Here is a 23942-nt window from a genome sequence, read left to right on the forward strand (position 1 = left end):
TGTTTTCTGTATGTGAAGGAATGTTAGTCTTTGCATCTTTTTTGCAGTAAGGTTTTGCATTGTATTAGGAAGAGGTTGTATTACATGTATGTAAATGTTAATTTTTTTGTGAACATGTTATTTGTATATATGTTATTATGTATGTTTTTTGAAGAGATGTATTAGAAGTAACCTTTTTTGTCATTAAATGGACTTTTAAATTCAATTCTCTCTCTCTCTCTCTCTCTCTCCTCTCTCTCTCTCTCTCTCTCTCTCTCTCTCTCTCTCTCTCTCTCTCTGTCTCTCTCTCTCTCTCTCTCTCTCTCTCACACACACACACACACACACACACTCAGTCAAATTTCTGTGGCATTTTGTAAAAACAAACATCAAAAACTACAAAAAATTCTACTATTTGAAATAATATATATTTTTAATGTCCTTTCTAATGTTTCACTAAAGTAGTGATGTAAGCAGTTGGCCACATCCAGTGAAGTGAATGGGTCTCTATGGGCATCTGCTGGTCGAAATGATTTAATTCTTAAACTGTAACTATATTCTCAGAAGGCGAAGCACTGCTACTTAGGCGGAGTGATTTGCTCACAGCACCCGAGAAGCCCCTGGTGAGGAGCAGAGGGTTCGCTCAGAGTTGTGCAAATCACTCCGCCCAAGTAGCAGTGCTTCGTCTTCTGATAATATAGTTCCCAGTATGTATACTGTTAAAAGATTGCTTTGTACACGGTGTGACTATACAAATCACAACACATAAATAGGAAAATGTTCGCGTTATTTTGTCACTTATTGGGAGCAGTTTGCTAGCTGGAGCCATTCACTTCCAGTCTTTGTGCTAAGCTAAGCTAGCGAGGGCTGCATCAGACAGAGTTACAGCACACACGGAGATGAGAAAGGTATGTATGGACTTATCTAACTCTGGGTGAATAAGATAAATCCCCAAAATCTGGGCGTGTTCCTTTAAAATGTCAGAAAATGTAGTTTGGTGTTTCTTTGATGAAATCTTTGCTGATATTATTGTGTATGAAGAGTTTTTCTCCTCGTCGTGTTGTTTTTATAAAGATGATTAAAAACAGTAGCTACGTTTACGTGGGCAGCTTTTGCCTCAATCGGAAAGAAATCATTCTGATTGATAAATCTATCATAGCGTTTACATGAAGCTCTAATAATGTGTTCGGATTAGTGTCCGTGTTTATATGGCACAAGTTTTAAATCAGATTTGATCATTTGACATGCGCACATTGTACAAATATGGTTTCACGCTGTTTCAAGATAAGCATACAAATCCTCCTAAAATCGCTGTGCATCCCTCAGCTTTTTATGGCTTTCCTTGTGAAACTTGAGGGCTTTATTATTATATTTCAGATATATTTTTCTTCTCTTCTAAGATGATTAATATTAAAAATGTGCTGAACTGTCATTTAGGTGGAGTACGTTTAGGTGGAGCTAGGATTGTCCTGGTGAAGGAATTTCTCTTGCACTCTTAAAAAAAGGTTCTATATCGAACCATAAATGGTTCTATCACCCGCTTCATATATGGAACCCCCAAATGGTTCAATATAGAACCACTGTAATGGGTTCATTAAAAAGAACCCCAAATGGTTCTTTGAATCAAAGTTAGATGGTTCTATTTAAAACCATTAAAGGTTCTTCATTATAATGAGTAATTTATTATTGATAAGAAATTATAACCGATCCAGAAAATTATAAAAGTTTACTATTTATTAATTGTATTATACAGAAATACAAATCTATAAAAATTACTTAAAATCACATCTCTTTATTCTGTATTAGACAGCAAAACTTAAGTTTACATTTTAAAATGTCTCATTACATTCAACCACTTAGTTATTTAATTATTTCCATTAAGCATTTTCACTTTTTAATGAACATACATACGTTTATATATATTGCATCTCTGTATTAACCCTCTGGGGTCCGACCATTTTGGGACACTCTCAGAGGTTCTGACATGCTCTTACATTTGGTCTTTTTTCAGTTGCTTTAAAACATAATAATGGGAAGTGTCTCATACCACTGCGTTCAGCACAAACTGGGCTAAAATATTATATGAGCTACATGTATGTACATGTTTGTATTTTTGAGAGAAAAATGTTTATGCGTGGTTTTTAAAAAAGCAAAATTTTTAAGTCACTGATATAAGTCCACAAAACCCATACTAAACATGTTTTAACAAGACTTTCCTAAACATAATCTAGTAGTCTAGAGTTTTTTCTTTAAAATGATGTGACAATCACCATGCCTACTTATTCACATAAAACAATGTATTCATTTAGAAATTGTAAGACACTTTTTGTTTAGACGGGCTGTATGCGAGAAGGATTGATTGACAGCAAGCAAACAAAGGCTCGCATAATGAGCTGCATAATGAGGCAGGAATGTGAGAATGAACTACAGTAAAGAATGTGAGGACAAATGTATACATGTTTGTTTGAGGTTTATTAAGTTAACAATATAATTAAAATAGAAATGATGGTTAGTAGGACATTTTAAGTTTATTTGGAAACATACCCTATTCCTAAAACTTTGTATAAACTAAGAAACTGATACACAACAGAGCTGTAAACGTCATGTGGCTCATGTTACCATATAACTTTGTCCAAAAAGTGTTTTTCCACTTCATAGTTTTGTACTGATGAAAGAGATGCAGACCTCTAAGAGAGTTATAAACAGCTGTTAGAATAAATTGTCCACAGAAATACCCTTACATACATAACTGATGGGTAGATGTCACTGATACTAAGTTACATTCATATACTACATAAACTTAATCTCAGATAAACATCTGCAGCAATTAATATAAAAAGCTGTTTTCAGATGACTGTTTTCAGATGCCCATCCCCGTATCGTCTAGCTTCTGTTTTAAACGTGTTTCTGTAAGCGCGTATGAACTTTAAAAACACATCGCATGTGCGCGAGCTCGCGTCTCCGTCTCCGCAGCGCTCATAAAAACGGTGTCGCGTGTGAAGCGCAATGTATGGAATTACCTTGCATGTAAACAATATGGAATCATTTTACAGCAAATCCCGCAGTGCAGCATTACTCAAAGTTGCCATGACAGATACGAAAGTGAATAACTGTGTCTAACACTGTACAACATGTAACAGATATCCGCCATTATGGGAGGTCACGCGTACTCGTTCGTAAATAAGCATGTAAACATGGAATCATATTACAGCACACACTTAAAAGATACAGCAGTTCAGGCTTACTGAAAGTTTCCACGAAGGATATAAGTGAATAACTGTGTTTAACACTGTTACAGCATGCAACAGTGAAATCCGCCATTACGTGAAACTTTTTCAATCCGAAGCGTGTAGTCTGCTAAGGTTGCTTAACGTTACTGTATGTAGGCTGAACTGCACAAGCCATGAGCATATTAAGTTACATGATAGCAAATATAAATGGTATAAATTAACTGTTAACGTTACTTACTTCTAATCCAGCAGTGCGTTCTTCATTGTTCTTCTTAGGTAACGTTAAAGATAAATGCTTCTCTTCCTCAATGTCCAGACATAAATGAAGATATTCCTCACGTGTGTGAATAAAGTTTATAATCCAAACATGCGGTAAAAAGTCTTTAAATCTGATCAAACTTTACACTTTGCTTGTTATGGTTGAACAGCTCGTGTCTTCATTACCATGTCAACAGCTGTGGGCGTGACCAAATTAAAGATAATGAAGTCAGCCAGGAAAAACGGTACTCTCTTAACTTCAATGCAGATTACATAAACTGGCAATATTTGTTTTCGATTATATTTAGCTTGTTTAAAAGTAGACATTTCAGGCTTTCTTTGGATGTGTGTATCATGCTTGTGTGACGAGTAATCGCGGAGTTTCAATTGATTTTTGTAACGTGTTTTGAGAGACAGCTGGCAGAGACAGAAATGTCTGGATGCACACCATGTTTATTTTCTTTATTTGACAAAAACACAAAGATCTGTTGTTATTGTGAATGAACACATATTAAAGAAGACCCTTTACCGTTTCAAATGATGTCAAACACGTAAGTGTATGATTATTAATGATGGAGTATTTTAAGTTGATTCTGCCATGATAAGGAAAAAACACGTCAAAACGCGCCCCGCGTTTTTGGACCCCAGGGGGTTAAACAGCAAAACTCTTAATTACACTATACATTCAAAAATTTTGTTTAAAAAAGTTATTTCCCTTACGCATTTTCTGTTTTTATAAACAAAGATACTGTACAGTATATGCAGTACTATTTTTTAGTAACTTTTACATATGTCTGAAATTATGAAAAGAAATCACAATGTTCATGAATTGTCTTTAAATGCAATCTATTAAATAGAATGACAATTTACACAAGTTGATTGTACATTTGTTTTGTACAGGTATTTAAATTTAAGCATATATTTTATAAATTAAAGTCACTGTGTGCTTAATGGCAAAGGGTATTGAACATTGAGGAGAAAAAAACTGCAAACAGTCATTCCACAGCCTGTGATGTCAATGTCTTCCACATATTATGTTCACATTGTCCATTGTAAAGTTGATACTTTCAGATTTGAGAAGATCAGGAGAGCCGTTGAACACTGTGGTTGGTGTGGGACCTTTGGGTTCCTGTAAAACAAACATTTCACCTTTTAAGTGCTTTTTACCAAATAACAGAAGCCATCAAATAGACTTAAAATTACCCCATAATAACACAAATTAAGTATGAAAACTAGGCAAGCGACAATCAAGAACCAACAAGACTCTTATAATTAATGTGGAGCTGTATGCTATTTAAGTGTAAACAGAGTAATATTTTTATATTTGCATTGAATGTTACTTTAAAGCAACATTGTGTCGTTTTTTTACCTTTAAATAATGTCTCTAAAATTATTTCAGTGATAGAACAACTTTTAACTGGACAAATTGTACTGTTGCTGCAACCCGAGCAGCCTCCTAGCTGCTACAAGCACACTCTGAAAGTGGCGGTGGAGGGTAGAGCACACAGCCCCGCCCCTCCCCCTGCCTGCAGAAGAGGGTCTGATACCAGGCACTGTTGCACTTTTCAACCACATGGGGGAGCTGTAAGTCATTTTTACATGGAAACTACATAGTGTTGCTATAAATGAAGTGCCTCAAATGCTAATGAAATTACAGAAGACTATACTTACACTATTTACACAGTAAAGGAAGCTGGGATTTTCTTGAAATAATGCTTGCAATAACATAAGTGCAGCATTCCTCACCAGACCTACAAAGATACAAATTATTGTACATTAGGTACAGGAATCAATTACAGGGACATTTTACTCAAAAAAGAAAACTCATTCACTCACTCATTATTTCAAACGTTCACGGCTTTCTTTCTTCAGCAGAACACAAACACAAAAAAGATTTTGAAGAATGTCTGTAACCGAACAACGCTGGTAGCAATTTAATGGACACAAAACCAATGCAGGTCAATGGGCACCATTGTTGTTCGATTACCATACTTTTAAAAAATATCTTCTGTTGTGCTCAGCTGAAGAAAGTGACGACAATTTTCATTTGTGGGTAAACTTTATCTCTTTCTCAGCCAGCGTCTCTTAATTAACAAGTTAACTCTTTAATGGCAAGGAAAAAGTTTATACTAACATTATTTTCATAATTTCACTTATACAATTTATAGGTGCTAGAACAATTGCAAATAAGGCTACTTTACACTGGGAAAAGAACAACCATATGATGTAGTTACCTTCTGTGGTTTCCTGTGCTGTTCCAATGAGATTGGCGTGGAGATGTTTTTTACTTCCTTCTACTCCTGATGATGTTTGGGGCCATTTTATTTAGAGATGTTTCCATGTTCTTCACCAAGTGTGTTCCAAACCTCATTGTCATTCCATGCAGCATCTTAAAAAACAAATCTTTATATATCCACTTTCAGACAAACAAGTTCCATAAAGTCTCCATTAACTTGAGGTTGCAATTGCCTAGTGATGTATTTTTCAAAACACAATGTTCAATAAAAAACTAGTGTGAAATATTAATAATTTAAATTAAGTCCTCAAACACTTTACAGTCTTTAATGCTAAATTATAAATGAAATGCATAAGAATTATCATTAAAGCTACAAAACACAGATTTCTTTTATTTTGCTCTTTTCAATTCAATTCAATTCAATTTTATTTATATAGCGCTTTTCACAAGTGTTAATTGTTGCAAAGCAGCTTTACATGAGAAGATGTAGAGGAGAACACAGAAAATCAATAGATAATATAAGAAGTAGAGAAAGCGGTTAAACCGTACAAGCGAGCATTTTAATAATGTAACGTATACAGTTAAGTGCTAAGTTAAGCCAAAGTTGGCTGACTCTCCCTGGGACTAAAAACCCTCTAGGAAAAAACCCAATGGGAAAAAGTCCTAGAAGGACAAAAACCCTTGGGAGGAATTAATATATATTTATATATATATATATATATAGAAACGGTAGGGATAGGAGGCGGGTAAGCGAATTAAACTGGTTTAGCCGGTGGTCGTTGGTCGGGCATCGGCTGGTCATCACGTTGAAGGACAGCCAGTGGATCAGTGATGCAATGATCTTCACAGGAACTGGGTCTGTTTGTCTCATGGTCCTCGTGGTTGAGGACGAGACAGGGAGAGAAAAAAAGAATTCTATTAGCTTAGGGGCCGTTCGCATGCAATGCAAGTGTCAAACATTATAGTGGTTCAAGTCAGCTCGGTTCCAGACAGGCTAACTATTGCGGCAATAGTATATTACCCATATGAGGTATGTGAGTGCTTTGTTCTAGACAAACTAACTACTGCGGGAAATGTACATTTACTGGACATTTTATGCTTTGTTAAAGAAGAATGTCTTAAGTTTAGATTTAAATTGATCGACTGTGTCTGATACTCGAACATTATTTGGTAAATTGATCGACTGTGTCTGATACGCGAACATTATTTGGTAAATCATTCCAGAGCTTAGGGGCTAAGTAGGAAAAGGATCTACCACCTTTAGACACTTTTGATATTCTAGGGATAATTAAGTGACCAGAATTTTGTGAGCGCAGTTTACGTGATGGATTGTATTCTGATAGTAGTTCTTTAATATACGAGGGCGCTAGGCCATTTAAGGCTTTGTAGGTGATTAGTAATATTTTAAATTGTATGCGATATTTAACTGGTAGCCAGTGTAAAGATGCCAGAATTGGACTGATGTGGTCATACTTTTTAGATCGAGTAAGCACTCTTGCGGCGGCGTTTTGAACCAGCTGTAGCTTGTTTACCTGATTTGCATGGCATCCCCCGAGTAACGAGTTACAATAGTCTATTCTAGAGGTCATAAAAGCATGGATAAGCTTTTCTGCGTCTGATGCAGACAGCATATGGCGTATTTTTTAGATATTTCTAAGATGGAAGAATGCTGTGCGGCAGATGTTGGCCATATGACTATCGAAAGATAGATTGCTGTCGAACATTACGCCTAAATTCTTAACCGTGGAAGATGGCACCACCGTGCAGCCATCTATGGACAACTTGTAATCTGACATATTATGTTTGTAGCGATTCGGTTCAATAATGAGTATCTCTGTCTTATTGGAGTTTAGCATAAGAAAGTTTTGTGCCATCCAGTCCCTAATATCACTGATGCAGTCTGTTAGCTTAGAAAACTGGTGGGTTTCGCTAGGACGCGACGAGATGTAAAGCTGGGTATCATCGGCATAGCAGTGAAAACTTATGTTATGTTTCCTGATAATGTCTCCTAGAGGTAACATATATAACGAGAATAGGATAGGGCCTAGAACTGATCCCTGAGGTACGCCGTATTTAACGGGGGAGTGATATGACTCTTCCTCATTTACATAAACAAAGTGATATCGATTAGTTAGATACGATCTGAACCAGGCTAACGCCTGACCACTGATGCCAACATAGTTTTCTAGATTTCACCACGATCGGATGTTAATAGGAGGTCATTTGTAACTCTAAGCAGCGCTGTCTCTGTGCTATGGTGGGGCCTGAATCCTGATTGGAACTTTTCATATGTATTATTATTTTCTACGAATGTGCGTAGCTGGCTTGCCACTACTTTTTCTAATATTTTAGAAAGAAAAGGTAGATTTGAGATTGGTCTAAAGTTATTAAGATCTCCCTGGTCAAGGTTTGGTTTTTTAATGAGCGGTCTAATAACTGCTAGTTTGAAAGCTGTTGGAACGTATCCTAATTCTAGAGATGAGTTAAAGATATTAAGTACCGTGTCTGACACTACATGAAATACCTCTTTTAGTAATTTTGTGGGAACGGGGTCTAGTATACAGGACGATGATTTGGATGACGTTACTAGTTTAGAGAGCTCTTCTATTGTAGTAGGATTAAATGACTCAAGATGTTCGTTTGGTAATCTAGTGGAAAATGTACTATTGGGTAGAGTGGTGGCTGCTTGCGTAGTTTCTATGTTTTCCCTAATAAACATAATTTTGTTAGTAAAGAAGTTCATGAAGTCATCACTATTGTGTTGGAGTTTACTATTGGTTTCTGTTTGTTCTTTGTTTCTAGTCAGTTTCGCAACTGTGCTAAATAGAAAACGAGGGTTGTTATGATTTTCTTTAATAAGCGTACTGAGATAGGTAGATCTGGCGGTTTTAATAGCCTGTCTGTAGTGTTGAACACTCTCTTTCCATGCTGAACGCCATACCTCTAACTTTGTGCTTCGGTAGTTTCTTTCCATTTTTCTAGCTACTTTTTTAAGGGCTGCAGTATGATGATCATACCATGGAGCTGGCGGTTTTTCTTTGATTCTCTTTTTTCGAATGGGAGCAACGGCATCCAACGTGCTAGAGCAGACGTTTTTCAGGTTTTCTATTATAATATCTAGATCTTCACGGTTATCTGCTACATGTTTCATTTGAGACAGGTCTGGAAGAGTGCTAATAAAGCTATCTTTAGTGGTGGAAATTATTGTTCTGGCTAATCTGTAGCATGTTGTAGACTGAGCGGTCCTATCTAGAAGTATTGTGTATGACACAAGGCAATGGTCTGAAACGGCATCGCTCTGGGGTGATATTTCGATGTCATTAATATTGAGTCCGAGTGACAGAATTAAGTCTAGTGTGTGATTACGAGTATGCGTGGGCCCTGACACGTTTTGTTTAATGCCGAGGGAATTTAGAACATCCATAAACGCACGTCCTAATGCATCTTTTGGATTATCCACATGGATATTAAAATCACCAACGATAAGAGCTTTATCTACAGTGACTGTAAGCTCAGATAGGAAGTCTGCTATTTCTTTAAGAAAATCTGTGTGGTGGCCCAGAGGCCTATATATGGTAGCTAAAATGAACGAAAGCCGTTTGTTGTTGCGATCAGTTATTTCCATATTTAACAGTATTATTTCAAACGAATTAAATTTTAGGTTGGATTTATGGTTTACTTTGAATATTTTATTGTATATTGTAGCTACACCACCCCCTCTCCCTTTTAGACGAGGAACATGTTTATAATAATAGTCTTGTGGGGTGGATTCGTTTAAACTGGTGTAATCGTCTGCTTTAAGCCAGGTTTCTGTTAAACAGAGTGCATCTAAGTTTTGGTCAGTAATTATTTCATTGATAATTGGTTCTTTGTTGGTAAGTGATCTAATGTTAAGAAGGCCGAATTTTAACATTTGAGTTTCATCTGTTAATGTATTGTGTTCTAATTTTATGTTAATAAGATTTGTACGAGACGAGGTAAACGGTGCTCTGTATTTATTTGTTCGAGGAACAGACACAGTCGAGATGTGTTGGTACTCTGTTAAAAAAGTCTCTATGTGTCTTTGATGAACATTAGTGACAGAAGTCAGAATTACGAGGTCCCTTTAAGCACCTTACCTTTTTGCATCAATGGGGTTTATATTTTAAAGCCAGTGACGTGTCTGACCATTTATTAACCATGGTTATGTGCGGGGATGGAAAAAAGCATAAATTACACTTCACAAACCAAATACGCATAAAAACCTAAACACGTTTGGTTTTTAAAACATTTAAATGTTAAATGTAAGTGTCTTAACAGCTTCCATCACATTAATTAATTGTGTGCATCACAGAAAACATGCATGTCTAGACTTGTTGCGGATAGGAACGCTGCACTGCAATCGTGCATTTATAATACAGACCCGCTGAAAATTCTCAACTGTGGCCAGCAGTTTCCACTTTCCTTCAGAGCAGGGGCGGAGCCAGACATTGTAGACATTGGGGGCTTAGCCCAAATCTAGGGGTTTCAAAGCTTGGTCCCCTGTTGATATTTTTTCTCCATTTACGGCAGCTTTATAAACTATTTTTCAATCTAAGTGTTCTCTGTATTGTCCAGTGTTGGGTGTAACTAGTTACTAAGTAATTTGTTACTGTAATTTAATTACTTGAAAAAGTAATGTAAGGGATTACTCTTATTTTTCTTGTAATCGAATTACAGTTACTTCTGATGTAACTAAATACTGTCTATGGACTGTAGAACAATTATGTATACTATAATAAATAGTGGATTTAACATGGTTTTAGTTTACAATTCTCACTATTAACTGGTTGATTATTAGCATTAATATTACTGAGATGTTCACTGTTTTTTAGTAGGCCTACTTAAATAGCACATATTAATGCCTGATTCTGCAAAACCTTATTCTACACCCTTAACCCTCCCCATTTCTACAAATACTTAAAATAAACAACTACTTTAGTATTAATAAGCAGTAGTTGGAATATATTGAGGCAAAGGTAGTTAATAGTTAATTAATAGAGAGAAATGAACCCTAAAGTGGGACCAGAATAATTGATGTACTTTTATATATTGTTTCTTCGAGCCATTTCAAGCCTATCTTTGTATCATGTACTAAATAGGATTTAGAAAGTAATTAGTAATAATTAAATACTTTTTGGAGTAATATGTAAAGTAATTTAATTACATGATTGATGATGTAATTAGTAACTAGTAATTAATTACTTTTTTGAGTAACTTACCCAACACTGGTATTGTCATTTTGAAACTGCAACATAACAAATTTTGACAATGAACTTCTCTTATCCAAAAATAGGCAAGCATGTTTGCTGAAGGCTAATCCAGTAACTATAAAGCTACATAAGAATAAAAATTTTTGACTTCATTGACAGAACAATTTCTCACCTGCTTATGGAAGCGTTTCTCTCTCTTTCTTTCTCTCTTTCTGTCTATCTGTCTGTCTGTGATCTCTCTCCACCCTCCTCTCTTCCTATTTGCACTGACAGTTATCACACATAAGGATATTTTAATGTAAGAGATTGGGGATTCACATTTTATAACTGTCTATCAATGTATTTCTGAGGTAAAATCATTGCGAATTTCAAATGCATATGGACAAAACATACCTAACTAACTATATACTTTCTCACCTTCTTACTTCTGACGTCTTTAAAAATATAAATCGTATATCCATCTATAAAAAAGTATATATGCAACAATGAGCAAGTTTTTTCAAAGTTTTAATTCACTGTTATTAAATGTACTTTAAATACAACGTTACCAATGACCAATGAGGCAGACTAGACCAGAGCACCACAGTAAGTTAGACGTTAGTCATGCAGATAATATATCAGTTGACGCTATTTAACAGTATTTACATCACATAACTACGGTATAAATATACACTTACAGTAATAACGAAGGCACTGTAATAATAAAGACACTTTGAAAATGCGTTTACTGTGGGGAGATTCAGAATGTTATTTTGCCTTCAACACGCATCTCTTATTCATTTTCAGTTGAGTGGGGGAGCGGAGAGTTAAAGCTGAGTGCCACCACCTAGCGTCCTGGATGAATTCATTTTACAGATCTGAAAAGATTCGGGGCTTTTGACAAAACATTCGGGGCTCGAGCCCCAAAAGCCACCCCCCCGCTCCGCCCCTGCTTCAGAGTTTAGCTCCAACCCTGATAAAACACTCGTGAACAAGCGAAAAATACTCACGGAATATGTGTAAAACTGCGACAAACATTTACATATCATTCCCCTTCCACCGTCTTCCACCCGGTTCCTTTGACCACGCGCTTCATTGAAATTACACTCCTGTCTCGAAATTTCGTCTCCTAACAACACAGCTGTCTTATTGTGCTTGGCAATTTAATTTAAAATGACAAAGAAATAAAGCGAGACTGTAACGTAATTCATTAAAACCCGGAACAATATGTATTTAACAGAGCTTTTATAACTGACGGTTGAGGAAGCCCGTCAGTGCTTAAACGTTACCAGCAGTATTTTTAACTGAGGTAAATATTATAAATGTAGCTTCTAGTATCACTATTTAGCACAAGACCTACTCTAACAAAATAAATATTAACTAATTATACTAAATATTTCAGTAATATTGTTTCAAAAATGTAGAAAGTTTATTTACCTCAGGGTACCAACAAGCAGAAATGCTGGTCCGGAGTCCGAACTCCTCAGTTTGAAAAAAAAAACTGTCACGTCTCGAGGCTCATCTTCGCGTATGGTGCAACGCATATATACGCCACCAGAGGGCACTTTTGCGATTATTTGTTTTTAATGCCCCTTCAGGTTAAATTAAACAAACATTGACAATATAGAATGTACAAAATAAAGAAAACACCTGGTAATTCACCAAAAACGCAAACTGCACTGTAAGTTTCATGCTAATGTACAAACTTGCATAAAAAAGCTCACAGGAAATAAATCATACACTAAATATTAATAGCCTATTTGTTGACTCTCTCTTTATTTGACCACAGCCTATTGACACAAAAAGGTTTGTGAATGAGTTGTGTAGGTTTGTAAATGAGTTGTGTAGGTCTGTAATTATTGTGTTATCTTTAGTTTACACTTCAGTCACAAAACGTGAATTATAGAACCATTTTAATAAAAATGTTTTTTTGCCCTCCAAGGGTTCTATATGGAACCTGTTTTTGGTAAAAGGTTCTATTGGCAAAGTATAGAACCCTGGGGAACTTCAAGGAACCTTTTTTTGAGAGTGTGCTGTGTTTTGCATGGCTCACTAGCGCGGTATAACTAACCCTTTATTTATTAAAATAAAATTATTATTTAAATCCATAACAATGAGGTGCACTGAGGTAGAACTCAGGGTACTACATGTCTTTTCCATTTTAAGAAAAAGATTAACACCAAGCTATAGGCTACTACAGCTAAATATATATTTTTTGAAAAAACAAAAATAAATTGAAGAACATTGCTTGTTAAGTGCAAATTTACAGAGCATCAGTCAATACAGAACACAGCAGTGACTGTGTATATGTAGCCTACATGTACAAAACGAATGCAATACAAATACAATTAATATAGGACATTTTCAGTAATATATTAGTAAATAAATTGACGTGTGTCTATAAAGTATGAAAATTAATAAATCATTATTTAGGCTAAATTAAGTTGGAGAGATCAGTTTGTAGTCATTTAGATTTTTTCATCATTTCAGAACAAGCTTAACTGCTATTCATAACCACTTACATTATATCTTGTGTGTTCATTGGTCGAAAATATGCAGAAATATATGCAATTAAAAAAGTACAGAACAAAAACGTTAAGCTCACGTGGAGCAAACGAAAAGCCATTAATAATGCAGACTCTCTGTAGAGGATGTGCCGAAACTGTCGAGTCGGTAGATGATCATCATGTTTATGTTTCACGCAGATATGTTGATGAAAAACTTGCATATCTATGCCCAGGAGAGAGTCAAGTGTTCAGTCAGTTTATAATAAAACCATTGGCGTTACATTGGTTTTCCCCACTGATCTATATAAATGACTGGATACCATGATATTGGATGGAAGTCAATGACACCCTCTGCCGGTTGGGTATACCAAGATGGCCGCTCGTACTCACGCTGGCTTCACCTCACGCTGTTACATTAAGCGTTCTATGCGCAATCCAGTCATTTATATAGATCAGTGGTTTTCCCTCATCCACGGAGCGAAGACTGTTAATACACAATAAAAAAAACTATAAATGTTTTTATTTAAAGCGGTTTTAATGCTGGTAAGCAATGTTATGGTGCTTTTTATTTGTGTTGATCAGTTAGATTAGATGCAGTTTTAAAGATTAAAATTGCTTTAGAGGCAGACAACGCTAATTATGTAATCTCAGTTCACTTATTTTCCACACTGTATGATTTAACGAAATATGAATAGCCTATTATTACATTTTCAATTAAATGTACGAAAAAAAACCAATTACTCTTTTAACTCTTGACAATTTATTTGGCCTTTATTATACATGTATGATTTGAAAACAAGGGCTTATCTTCATGAATTTTACGTAAAAAGCGCGGTTGTTGCGGTTACATCGTTGCACATACAGTCCAGTTGTTGGCGGAAATGCACCTTTAAGTAGGTTTGCCAACCGCCATAAAAAAGAAATGAAGAAGAAGATTGCACACACGCAGAGTGTCCCAGTTTCTGTTATCAATCCGATGTGAAAGTCGGCACACCTCTGATCTACTGGCCGTCATTCAACGTGATGCCCGGCTGATGCCTGACCAACGATCACCGGCAGAACCCGCTTAATCTCCGCTAAATCTCCTTATCCTATCCTAGGACTTTTTTTAACTTCCTCAGCTAAAAAGCTCCTCTTCTAGACGTTACTTTAGTAATACGCTCGCTTATAATATTGAGTCATAGCCGCAGCAAATTTAACTGCTTATGCTATCTGTAAGGTTTTGTTCTGTGTTTTCTTGTATTCTGTGTATTTTTGTTATTTGTACTTGTATTTTGATTCTCTGCTCTGTTTGACTTTTATTTTGAAACTCATCATGCCATGTTTCAGTTCACACTTCCTGTCTGTTTTGTATATAAGTCACTTCCTGTACACCTGTTACCTGCTGATTATTACATCGCCACATCCTGTTTGTATCTGCCTGTGTTCTGATTCTGTTATTCTGTTTATCTGTTATCCTGTTACCTGTTCCTGTGTTTGACCTGCGCTTGTATTTGGATTTTGATTGTTACTCTGCCTGCCCTGAACCTAGCCTGATATTTGGATTACGATTGTTGGATTTACCCTGTATGAATTTGTTTACTGGCCCTTCTTGGGATTTTACAATAAAAACCTTTTGCACATGGATTCACACCTTCATCGCTTTCTTTAAAGGCGGAGTCCATGATGTTTGAAAGCCAATGTTGATATTTGAAATCACCTAAACAAACACGCCCCTACCCCAATAGAATCTGGACCTTCTGTTGATAGACCCGCCCCACACATACGCAAACCGGCATTTGATTTGATTTGATTGGCTATAAGTGTGTTTTGGTAGTCGGCCCGTCTCCTTTTCCGACGCGTTTTTCAAACATCGTGGACTGCGCCTTTAAGCAACCCCTTACACTATCATGTATTTTGTTGTGCTATCTGTCGTTTTTCTGTGCTTTTCACTGCTTCTATTTATGTAAAGCTGCTTTGAAACAATTGACTTTTGTAAAAAGCGCTATATAAATAAAATTGAATTGAATTGAAGTGTTTACATTTACTTTTAAGCGGTTTACAAAAGGTATAAACCACCCCTCTCAAACCGTTTAGATTTTTAATCGGTTTGGCCCTTTTTATTCCGATTGTGGTGTTTACATGGAGCATTTCTATTCGTTTTGAACATTTAAACCGATTACAATTGTCCATGTAAACGCAGCTATTGATCCATCATTGACACTGACACACACATTAATAATGTTTTTATAGATTGAGTGAAATTGATCTTTAAACACTGTAACATCTTTAAATGTAAGATCAGAGTTATGTTATCTCCAGCTGATATTCCTCCTGTAATAGAGGAAGATTTTTACATCAAATACCTGATGAGAATTACAAGTGTGAGACATGAACTCAATACAGATTTATGAAGAAATGTTCATGTGGTTTAGGACATCTAACACTAATAGTCAGCTGTGTGATGGATTTATTTGACATTTAAACACACAGTGTCTCAATTACTGAGGGATTGAAAGAGGAACATTACATGAAGAGATGGAGGTTAGAGATTTGTGGACAAACTTTGTAGTTTTGCATCATTCACATAAAGTCTCTGTTCTCTACAGGTTGAGGAGGTGTAATATCAAAGATGAAGGTTGTGTTGCTCTGACTTCAGCTCTGAGATCAAACCCATCACACCTGAGAGAACTGGATCTGTCTTTTAATAATCTCACATATTCAGGAGTGAAGCTGATCTCTGATCTAAAAGATAATCCACATTATAAACTAAAGACAGTATGGTGAGTAGAGCTCATTTAAATAAATGTTTAAAGTAAACTCATGCAGTGTCATTTAAATCCTAGAATATAAATATTAGAAATAAATGTAAATTGATCTGCTGCTGTTATAGGCTGTGTATCCTTTAAACCCAACAAACAGAAAATATGAAGTGTACATGAACAACACTTGATGCTTTGTCAGATCAACACAATAAGAATTCAATCCAATGTCTGAGTCTGTTTACTAACTGTGATGTTGAGTTTGTTCACTCCAGGATTTAATACTGTGATCTTACTCTTCTTACACATTATATATGATGTTTGTTAATGGGGTTTGTTTGATAGGCCGACACCTCTATAGTTATGCACACTTGACTAGATGTTCATCTTAAACTCTTTTTATAACAAGTTTTTATTTCATGTTTTAAGCATTATTTATCAAATCATCTGAATACAGACTGAAATAACAACACAAACACAATATATACACAACAGATAAACACAAAGTACAGATGATAAATGATACAGATGAAGATTAGGAAAAAGAAGAGAAAGTTAACTCTTAAAATCTGATGGACACTTCACACAACTCTCTGTCGAGCTTTGACATTGATGCTGTTTCTCTTTATTTACACGACTGTCAACCTCCAGGACTTTTAAAATAAAGCATCACCTTCATTTTATTACTGTTTGTGTGTGAACTCATAAAACTGTCAGTGTGTCATTATATTATACTACATACATATCAATACATTCATCTCTTACATTGACATCAAATATTCAGAGGAAATAGATGAATTGTGTTTTTGTATTGTTGTAGCTCATGTGTATGTGATAAACAGATTGTTGACATGTTTATTTTGTTGAAGATTTCATTTCTATCACTGACTGACAGCACTAATAGTTTGTTTTTCTATCTCTTCATCTGACACTGATGATGATCTCATATCTGATTGACTTTCTCTTTTATTTTTATTTAGGACTCATAATCAGAGACTGTAAAGATGTCTGTCTGATCTTCAGTATGATCTGATGGTGAATAAGAAGACACAATAGTGACATCACTTCCTCTTAACCATATGAGTTGATTATTCAGTACAGGATCTGATCTGTGACTTTATCCAAATCTGACTATTTAAATTTTGAATTTTGACTATTTTTTATTGAAGTTTATCAATGTCTTACTGAAATAGACAAAGACAGATGAAAGCAGATGTTGCTCTTTCAGTATTGATGAGGTCTTTCCAGATGTGAAAGCTGCTCATTTAGACACTAATCCTCCTCCATACCAACAGAGATGAAGGCTTTTGATGTGAGCACTGATAACAAAGATCTGAGACCTACTACAAATAAAACAAACATAAAACTATGCTAACTATAGTTAAGTCATGCTTGATTTTCTTAAGGACAATTCATCTCATGTGCATTACATCTCATGGTGCTTTCATTCTTCACTCCCCAGCCAACATTTGTATATAGGGCCCATATGGGTATGAACTGGGCTGAAAAATGGGCCCTATATAGGATTGTCCGCGGGTTCCATAATGGCCTCATGCCAGTTGCCCACATGGATTTCATGCAGGATTGCACTTGCTACTAGGTGGGCCCCACCTGGGCAACATGCACGACACCCATATTGGGCCCAGATTTGAGTTTTATATGGGTACTACCTAGGGACAACATGGTCATGAAGTATGGGTTGTAAGTGGGATTGTCCACGGGTTCCATATTTGCCCCTTGTCAATTACCCATGTAGGTTATCTGTAGGATTCCACTGGGTGTTTGGTGGGCCCCAATTGGGCAATATGCATAATGCCCATGTTGGGCCCAGATTTGAGTTTTATGTGGGTACTACATAGGGACAACATGGTCATGAAATATGGGTTGTAAGTGGGATTGTCCGCGGGTTCCATGTTTGCCCCTTGTCAATTACCCATGTAGGTTATCTGTAGGATTCCACTGGGTGTTTGGTGGGCCCCAATTGGGCAATATGCATAATGCCCATGTTGGGCCCAGATTTGAGTTTTATGTGGGTACTACATGGGGACAACATGGTCATGAAATATGGGTTGTAAGTGGGATTGTCCACGGGTTCCATATTTGCCCCTTGTCAATTACCCATGTAGGTTATCTGTAGGATTCCACTGGGTGTTTGGTGGGACCCAATTGGGCAATATGCATAATGCCCATGTTGGGCCCAGATTTGAGTTTTATGTGGGTACTACATAGGGACAACATGGTCATGAAATATGGGTTGTAAGTGGGATTGTCCGCGGGTTCCATGTTTGCCCCTTGTCAATTACCCATGTAGGTTATCTGTAGGATTCCACTGGGTGTTTGGTGGGCCCCAATTGGGCAATATGCATAATGCCCATGTTGGGCCCAGATTTGAGTTTTATGTGGGTACTACATAGGGACAACATGGTCATGAAATATGGGTTGTAAGTGGGATTGTCCGCGGGTTCCATGTTTGCCCCTTGTCAATTACCCATGTAGGTTATCTGTAGGATTCCACTGGGTGTTTGGTGGGCCCCAATTGGGCAATATGCATAATGCCCATGTTGGGCCCAGATTTGAGTTTTATGTGGGTACTACATGGGGACAACATGGTCATGAAATATGGGTTGTAAGTGGGATTGTCCGCGGGTTCCATGTTTGCCCCTTGTCAATTACCCATGTAGGTTATCTGCAGGATTTCACTGGGTGTTTGGTGGGCCCCAATTGGGCAATATGCATAATGCCCATGTTGGGCCCAGATTTGAGTTTTATGTGGGTACTACATAGGGACAACATGGTCATGAAATATGGGTTGTAAGTGAGATTGTCCGTGGGTTCCATGTTTGCCCCTTGTCAATTGCCCATGTAGGTTATATGCAGGATTTTACTCGGTTTTAAGGTAGTTCCCAAATGTACAACATAAGCAAAACCCATCTGGGACCCATCTTACAGCTCTAAATGGGTGCTACACGAAGACTACCTGATCTAAAATCTGGGTTGCTGGTGGGATTGTATGCGTTTCTGCTACATCTACATGAGTTTCAGCTTTGAAAAGCTGTGGCAGAGGTTAAACCAAAAAAATTAAAATGTTAGTCTGAACTTCCATTAAACTACACAAGAAAAACTTTTTGAGTCTGTTACCATAAATACATTTGTTGCAGAATTGATCAAACTTTCAGAATAGGAAGTTGTGAACCAAAGAATCATACAACCCCCTTGACTATATTTAGGCAAAAAATACCCCAAAAGACACAATTCACAACAAAAGGTACATATTGTAATGAGAGGAGTGTGATGACGCCCTGTATTAACAGGGCAGAAAGAAGTAAAGCACACAGTGACACTGAAATCCTTTCAAATTCCATTTTTATTTAACTAACCATCATGCCACATTTGTTACAATGGCACAAAACTATTTTAGAACCTTTTAGAGTCTTGAGTGTTTTGAAAAGAAGTATGTCCTTCAAGAAATACAGTAACAAGATAAAGTATATTAACCTTTTGGAATTTCATAGCTTTCTAAATAAATTTGTCATAAAATGTGATCTGGTCTTCATCAAGTCAAGGGTATTGACAAACATAATGGTTCTAAAAAAACAAAACAATAAAGACATGAAAGAACAGAATTATTTAAGAACAACCTCAAAACTCATAGTGCTTGTGAAAAAAGTATGTGAACTTTTAAGCGAACGAGACCTCGAAAAAGCAAAATGGAGTCAGGTTTTATCACACCTGGAGTCTCTTTAAGATAATGTATTTGGAGGTGTGGACTACAGCTACTTTAAAGTTTACTTTTGGAGTTCATTTTTTTATATGGGCCATGCCTCACCAAAAAGAGCTATCAAAAGAGCTTTAATCAAGAATTGTTGCTTTACATGGAGCTCGAAAGGGTTAAAAGTTATGTCAAAGACTGTAGAAATTCACCAGTCTACAGACATACAATCTACAAATGGAGATGCTTTGGGACTGTTGCTACTCTACCAAGAGATGGACACCCAGTCAAAATGACACCAAGAGCACCACGAAGACTCATTAAAGGAATAGTCTACTCATTTTCAATATTAAAATATGTTATTACCTTAACTAAGAATTGTTGATACATCCCTCTATCATCTGTGTGCGTGCACGTAAGCGCTGGAGCGCGCTGCGACGCTTCGATAGCATTTAGCTTAGCCCCATTCATTCAATGGTACCATTTAGAGATAAAGTTAGAAGTGACCAAACACATTAACTTTTTCCTATTTAAGACGAGTAGTTATACGAGCAAGTTTGGTGGTACAAAATAAAACGTAGCGCTTTTCTAAGCGGATTTAAAAGAGGAACTATATTTTATGGCGTAATAGCACTTTTGGGAGTACTTCGACTCGGCGCAGTAACACCCTCCCTCTCCCATTATGAGAGTGAGAAGGGGAGCGGACTTTTCAGGCGAGTCGAAGTACTCCCAAAAGTGCTATTACGCCATAAAATATAGTTCCTCTTATAAATCCGCTTAGAAAAGCGCTACGTTTTATTTTGTACCACCAAACTTGCTCGTTTAACTACTCGTCTTAAATAGGAAAAACGTTGATGTGTTTGGTCACTTCTAACTTTATCTCTAAATGGTACCATTGAATGAATGGGGCTAAGCTAAATGCTATCGAAGTGTCGCAGCGCGCTCCAGCGCTTACGTGCACGCACACAGATGATAGAGGGATGTATCAACTCTTCTTAGTTAAGGTAATAACTAGGGCTGTCAAAATAAACGCGTTAATAACGCGTTAACGCAAATTCATTTTAACGCAACTTATTTTATTAACGGAGATTAACGCAACGCGCAATTTCTGTTTGACCCTTGGTCCAGCCCATAGTTGAATGAACAGAGACGCAGACAAATGTGACTCTCTCTAAATGAGTAAAAGGTTTTCATAGAAATAAGAACATTAAGCAAATCGTCTACCAAATCCAATGCTCTAAATGCTCGTTGGACATCTGATATGATCATTTATACGTCTGAGAGGTGTAACGTTACCGTCCTCCTAATGCTTAATCTAATACAAAAATGCGTCTCAATTCATTTTGGTTTCGCTTTTATGCATGACTTATAAAATAGACTGCAGGACTTGCTTGATGTTAAAATAGTCATTAAGAGAGATAAAGTTCGGTACCTGATTAATGTTAAAGAGTTATTAAGAGCGACAAGACTCAAAAGCGATCCCCTCACGCTGACTGACTGATATCTGAAGCGCGTGCACACAGACACGCGAGTGCGCGACCCGGATATATAGACATCTACACAAAATTACAGTTTTACAAATATCCGTTTTGATAAGAATTCACGCAGGTAGGCTCTATAATCTGTTATGTTTTAAGTAAATGTTTGGTTAACTGTTGGGTAAAACTATCTGATGTATAACATTATATTAGATCACTTAGATTTTAAGCAGTCTGTCTCAATGTCAATCAAACAAAAGGAAAAAAAAAGTTGAACATACATTGATGATGTTTTTGCTTTGTGTGTGCTAAATCTATTAGTTTTACCAGTGATTTTAAGGTATTGATGTGGTAATATAATGTATGGATGGATGTGGAAATTTTTGTGGTAATTTGACTCTTTCAACTTCAAACACGTGTAGTTCTGCCATATTTTGTTATATTTCAACAAATCATGCATTGTTCTATGTTTTAATAGAGAATGTCAAATATGAACAACTATTTTTTTTAAATTTGCTAATTCCGACTCAACTTGCCAGCACAGGTCACAAATGATGCAGCAGCAAACAAAAATGGAGAAAGAAAAATCTTCTGAAAGGGAAATTCATATACAAAACAATGGCTGGTGATTCTGTTAAAATGTAAACAGGCTGTTGTTAACATACATTTCCATAAAGCATCTATATATGTATATATGATTAGAATATTAAAAACCTGAAAAGTGTTAAATTAGGGTAAATTTAGAATGGATAAAAATGTGCGATTAATTTGCGATTAATCGCAGTTAACTCATGAAATCATGCGATTAATCTAGATTAATTTTTTTAATCTATTGACAGCCCTAGTAATAACATAGTTTAATATTGAAAATGAGTAGACTATTCCTTTAATGAGGTATAGAAACAACCCAGAATGACAGGCAAAGATTTGAAGGCATTATTGGAACTCTCTGTATTTGAGTCTACAACACGTAAAACACTGAACAAGCAGTGTATTCACGGCAGGACACCAAAGGAAGTCACTAATTACAGTACTAAAAAGAACATTGCTGCACGCCTGAAATTTGCAAAAGAACAAATTGACATTCCAACAGTGGTATTTGGCAAAATGTTTTGTGGACTAATGAAACGAAGATTGAACTATTTGGAAAAACACACAGCACTACATCTGGCATAGAAAGGGCACGCAATATCATTATGAAAACATCATCCCAACTGTAAAGTATTAAGGAGAAGACCTGTTGATTTGGGCCTGCTTTGCTGCATCAGGGTATGGCCAGCTTGCAATCATTGAGGGGAAGATAAATTCCCAAGTTTATCAGACAATTCTTCAGGATAATGTGTGAATGTCTGTAGGAGGAATGTCTGGGTGATGCAACAGGACAAAGACCCAAAACACCGGAGCAAGTCCAGAGGAGAATGGCTTCAGAAAAACAAAATCCGCCTTTTGGAGTGGCCAAGTCAAAGCCCAGACCTCAACACAATAGAGATTTTATGGATTGACTTGAAGAACGGCATACACATGAGACGTCCAAATATTGAAGCGTGAGCGCTCTTTTGCTGTTAACTGTCATATTAGCAGAAACTTTAAAAAGAGGGCGTTTACTGTGACCTTGTTTGAGGGTGAGAGGTGCACAAACACGCAGGAGAGAGTGAGAGAGTCCGGTTCTTCAAAGCACTGTAAACTTCCCTCACCACACCGTAAGGCCTGCCTCTCCCCTCATTCGATTGGAAAATGGAAAGACGCGAATGACGTCGTGCGCTTTTCCGCTCTCAGCGCTCCTTCAAAAGCGAGTGCTGCGACTGGCAGCAAAAACCGCAAGCCGTTCGGCACGCATAAACAGCACGCAAACGCTTCCTGCCCAAAAAATATCATTCAAAAAAAGGCGCCTGCAACTTCCATAAACACGTTTGATGTGGTTGGCCACTAAGTGTGTTCAATAAAGACATAAAAGATCAGAAGTTGTGTTATTTTTTTAGACACATTATGTTAGATGGAGATCAGATCACATTTTATGAAAAAATTATAAAAAAAAGTATGAAAATCTAAAAGATTCACATACTTTTTCTTGCCACCATATATAGTATAAGGAGGTATGTACTTTGATAAGTATATTGCGAATAAAATTAGAAAAAAAATTATATTTAAAGGGCCCATAGCATGAAAACCTGGTAAAATGTTTGCTGCAAGCATGTCAAAAATAGGTAATATAAATGTGGCTCCCCTTGTGATATCAGAAGGGGATCTTATTATAATAATAACACTCCTTAATCTGCACTATCCAAACATGGCACTGCCATTTAGTGCAGAGAGTGAGAAAAAATAATTGACAGAACAACTGAGTTTCAATTTCAACAAACCACCATCATTGTGATCTGTGTTTGCATTTTAAAGGACACGTTTAAAGGACGCAGTTTTGCTTGGACCTACAAAGTGGCAATTTCAACTTGCTATAACAAATTATCTATATATACGATATTTTGAGCTAGAGTTTCATATATGTACTCTGGAGACACCAAAGATTTATTTTACATCTTAAAGGGGCCATTTCACAAGACCTTTTTAAGATGTCAAATAAATCTTTGGTGTCCCCA

At 36.5% G+C, this 23942-nt stretch overlaps 1 protein-coding gene and 1 long non-coding RNA gene across 2 annotated transcripts in view; one reads left to right on the forward strand and one right to left on the reverse strand.

Moving 5' to 3' along the window:
• The window catches only part of LOC141363161 (NLR family CARD domain-containing protein 3-like), a 48646-nt gene extending 25750 nt beyond the window's left edge, over positions 1-22896 (forward strand). The window contains exons 5-6 of the mRNA XM_073865738.1: positions 16009-16182; positions 22704-22896. Coding sequence (XP_073721839.1) covers positions 16009-16182; positions 22704-22896 — 367 coding nt within the window. The remainder of the gene's footprint in view (positions 1-16008; positions 16183-22703) is intronic.
• On the reverse strand, positions 11079-11867 carry LOC141363230 (uncharacterized). Its single transcript, XR_012368759.1, has 3 exons — positions 11612-11867; positions 11483-11501; positions 11079-11395 (listed from the first exon to the last, which is right to left on the reverse strand). It is a non-coding gene; the product is annotated as an uncharacterized lncRNA (long non-coding RNA).
• Positions 22897-23942: the final 1046 nt, after the last annotated feature.

Source organism: Misgurnus anguillicaudatus, unplaced genomic scaffold (assembly GCF_027580225.2).
Source record: "Misgurnus anguillicaudatus unplaced genomic scaffold, ASM2758022v2 HiC_scaffold_33, whole genome shotgun sequence".
NCBI lineage: Eukaryota > Metazoa > Chordata > Actinopteri > Cypriniformes > Cobitidae > Misgurnus > Misgurnus anguillicaudatus.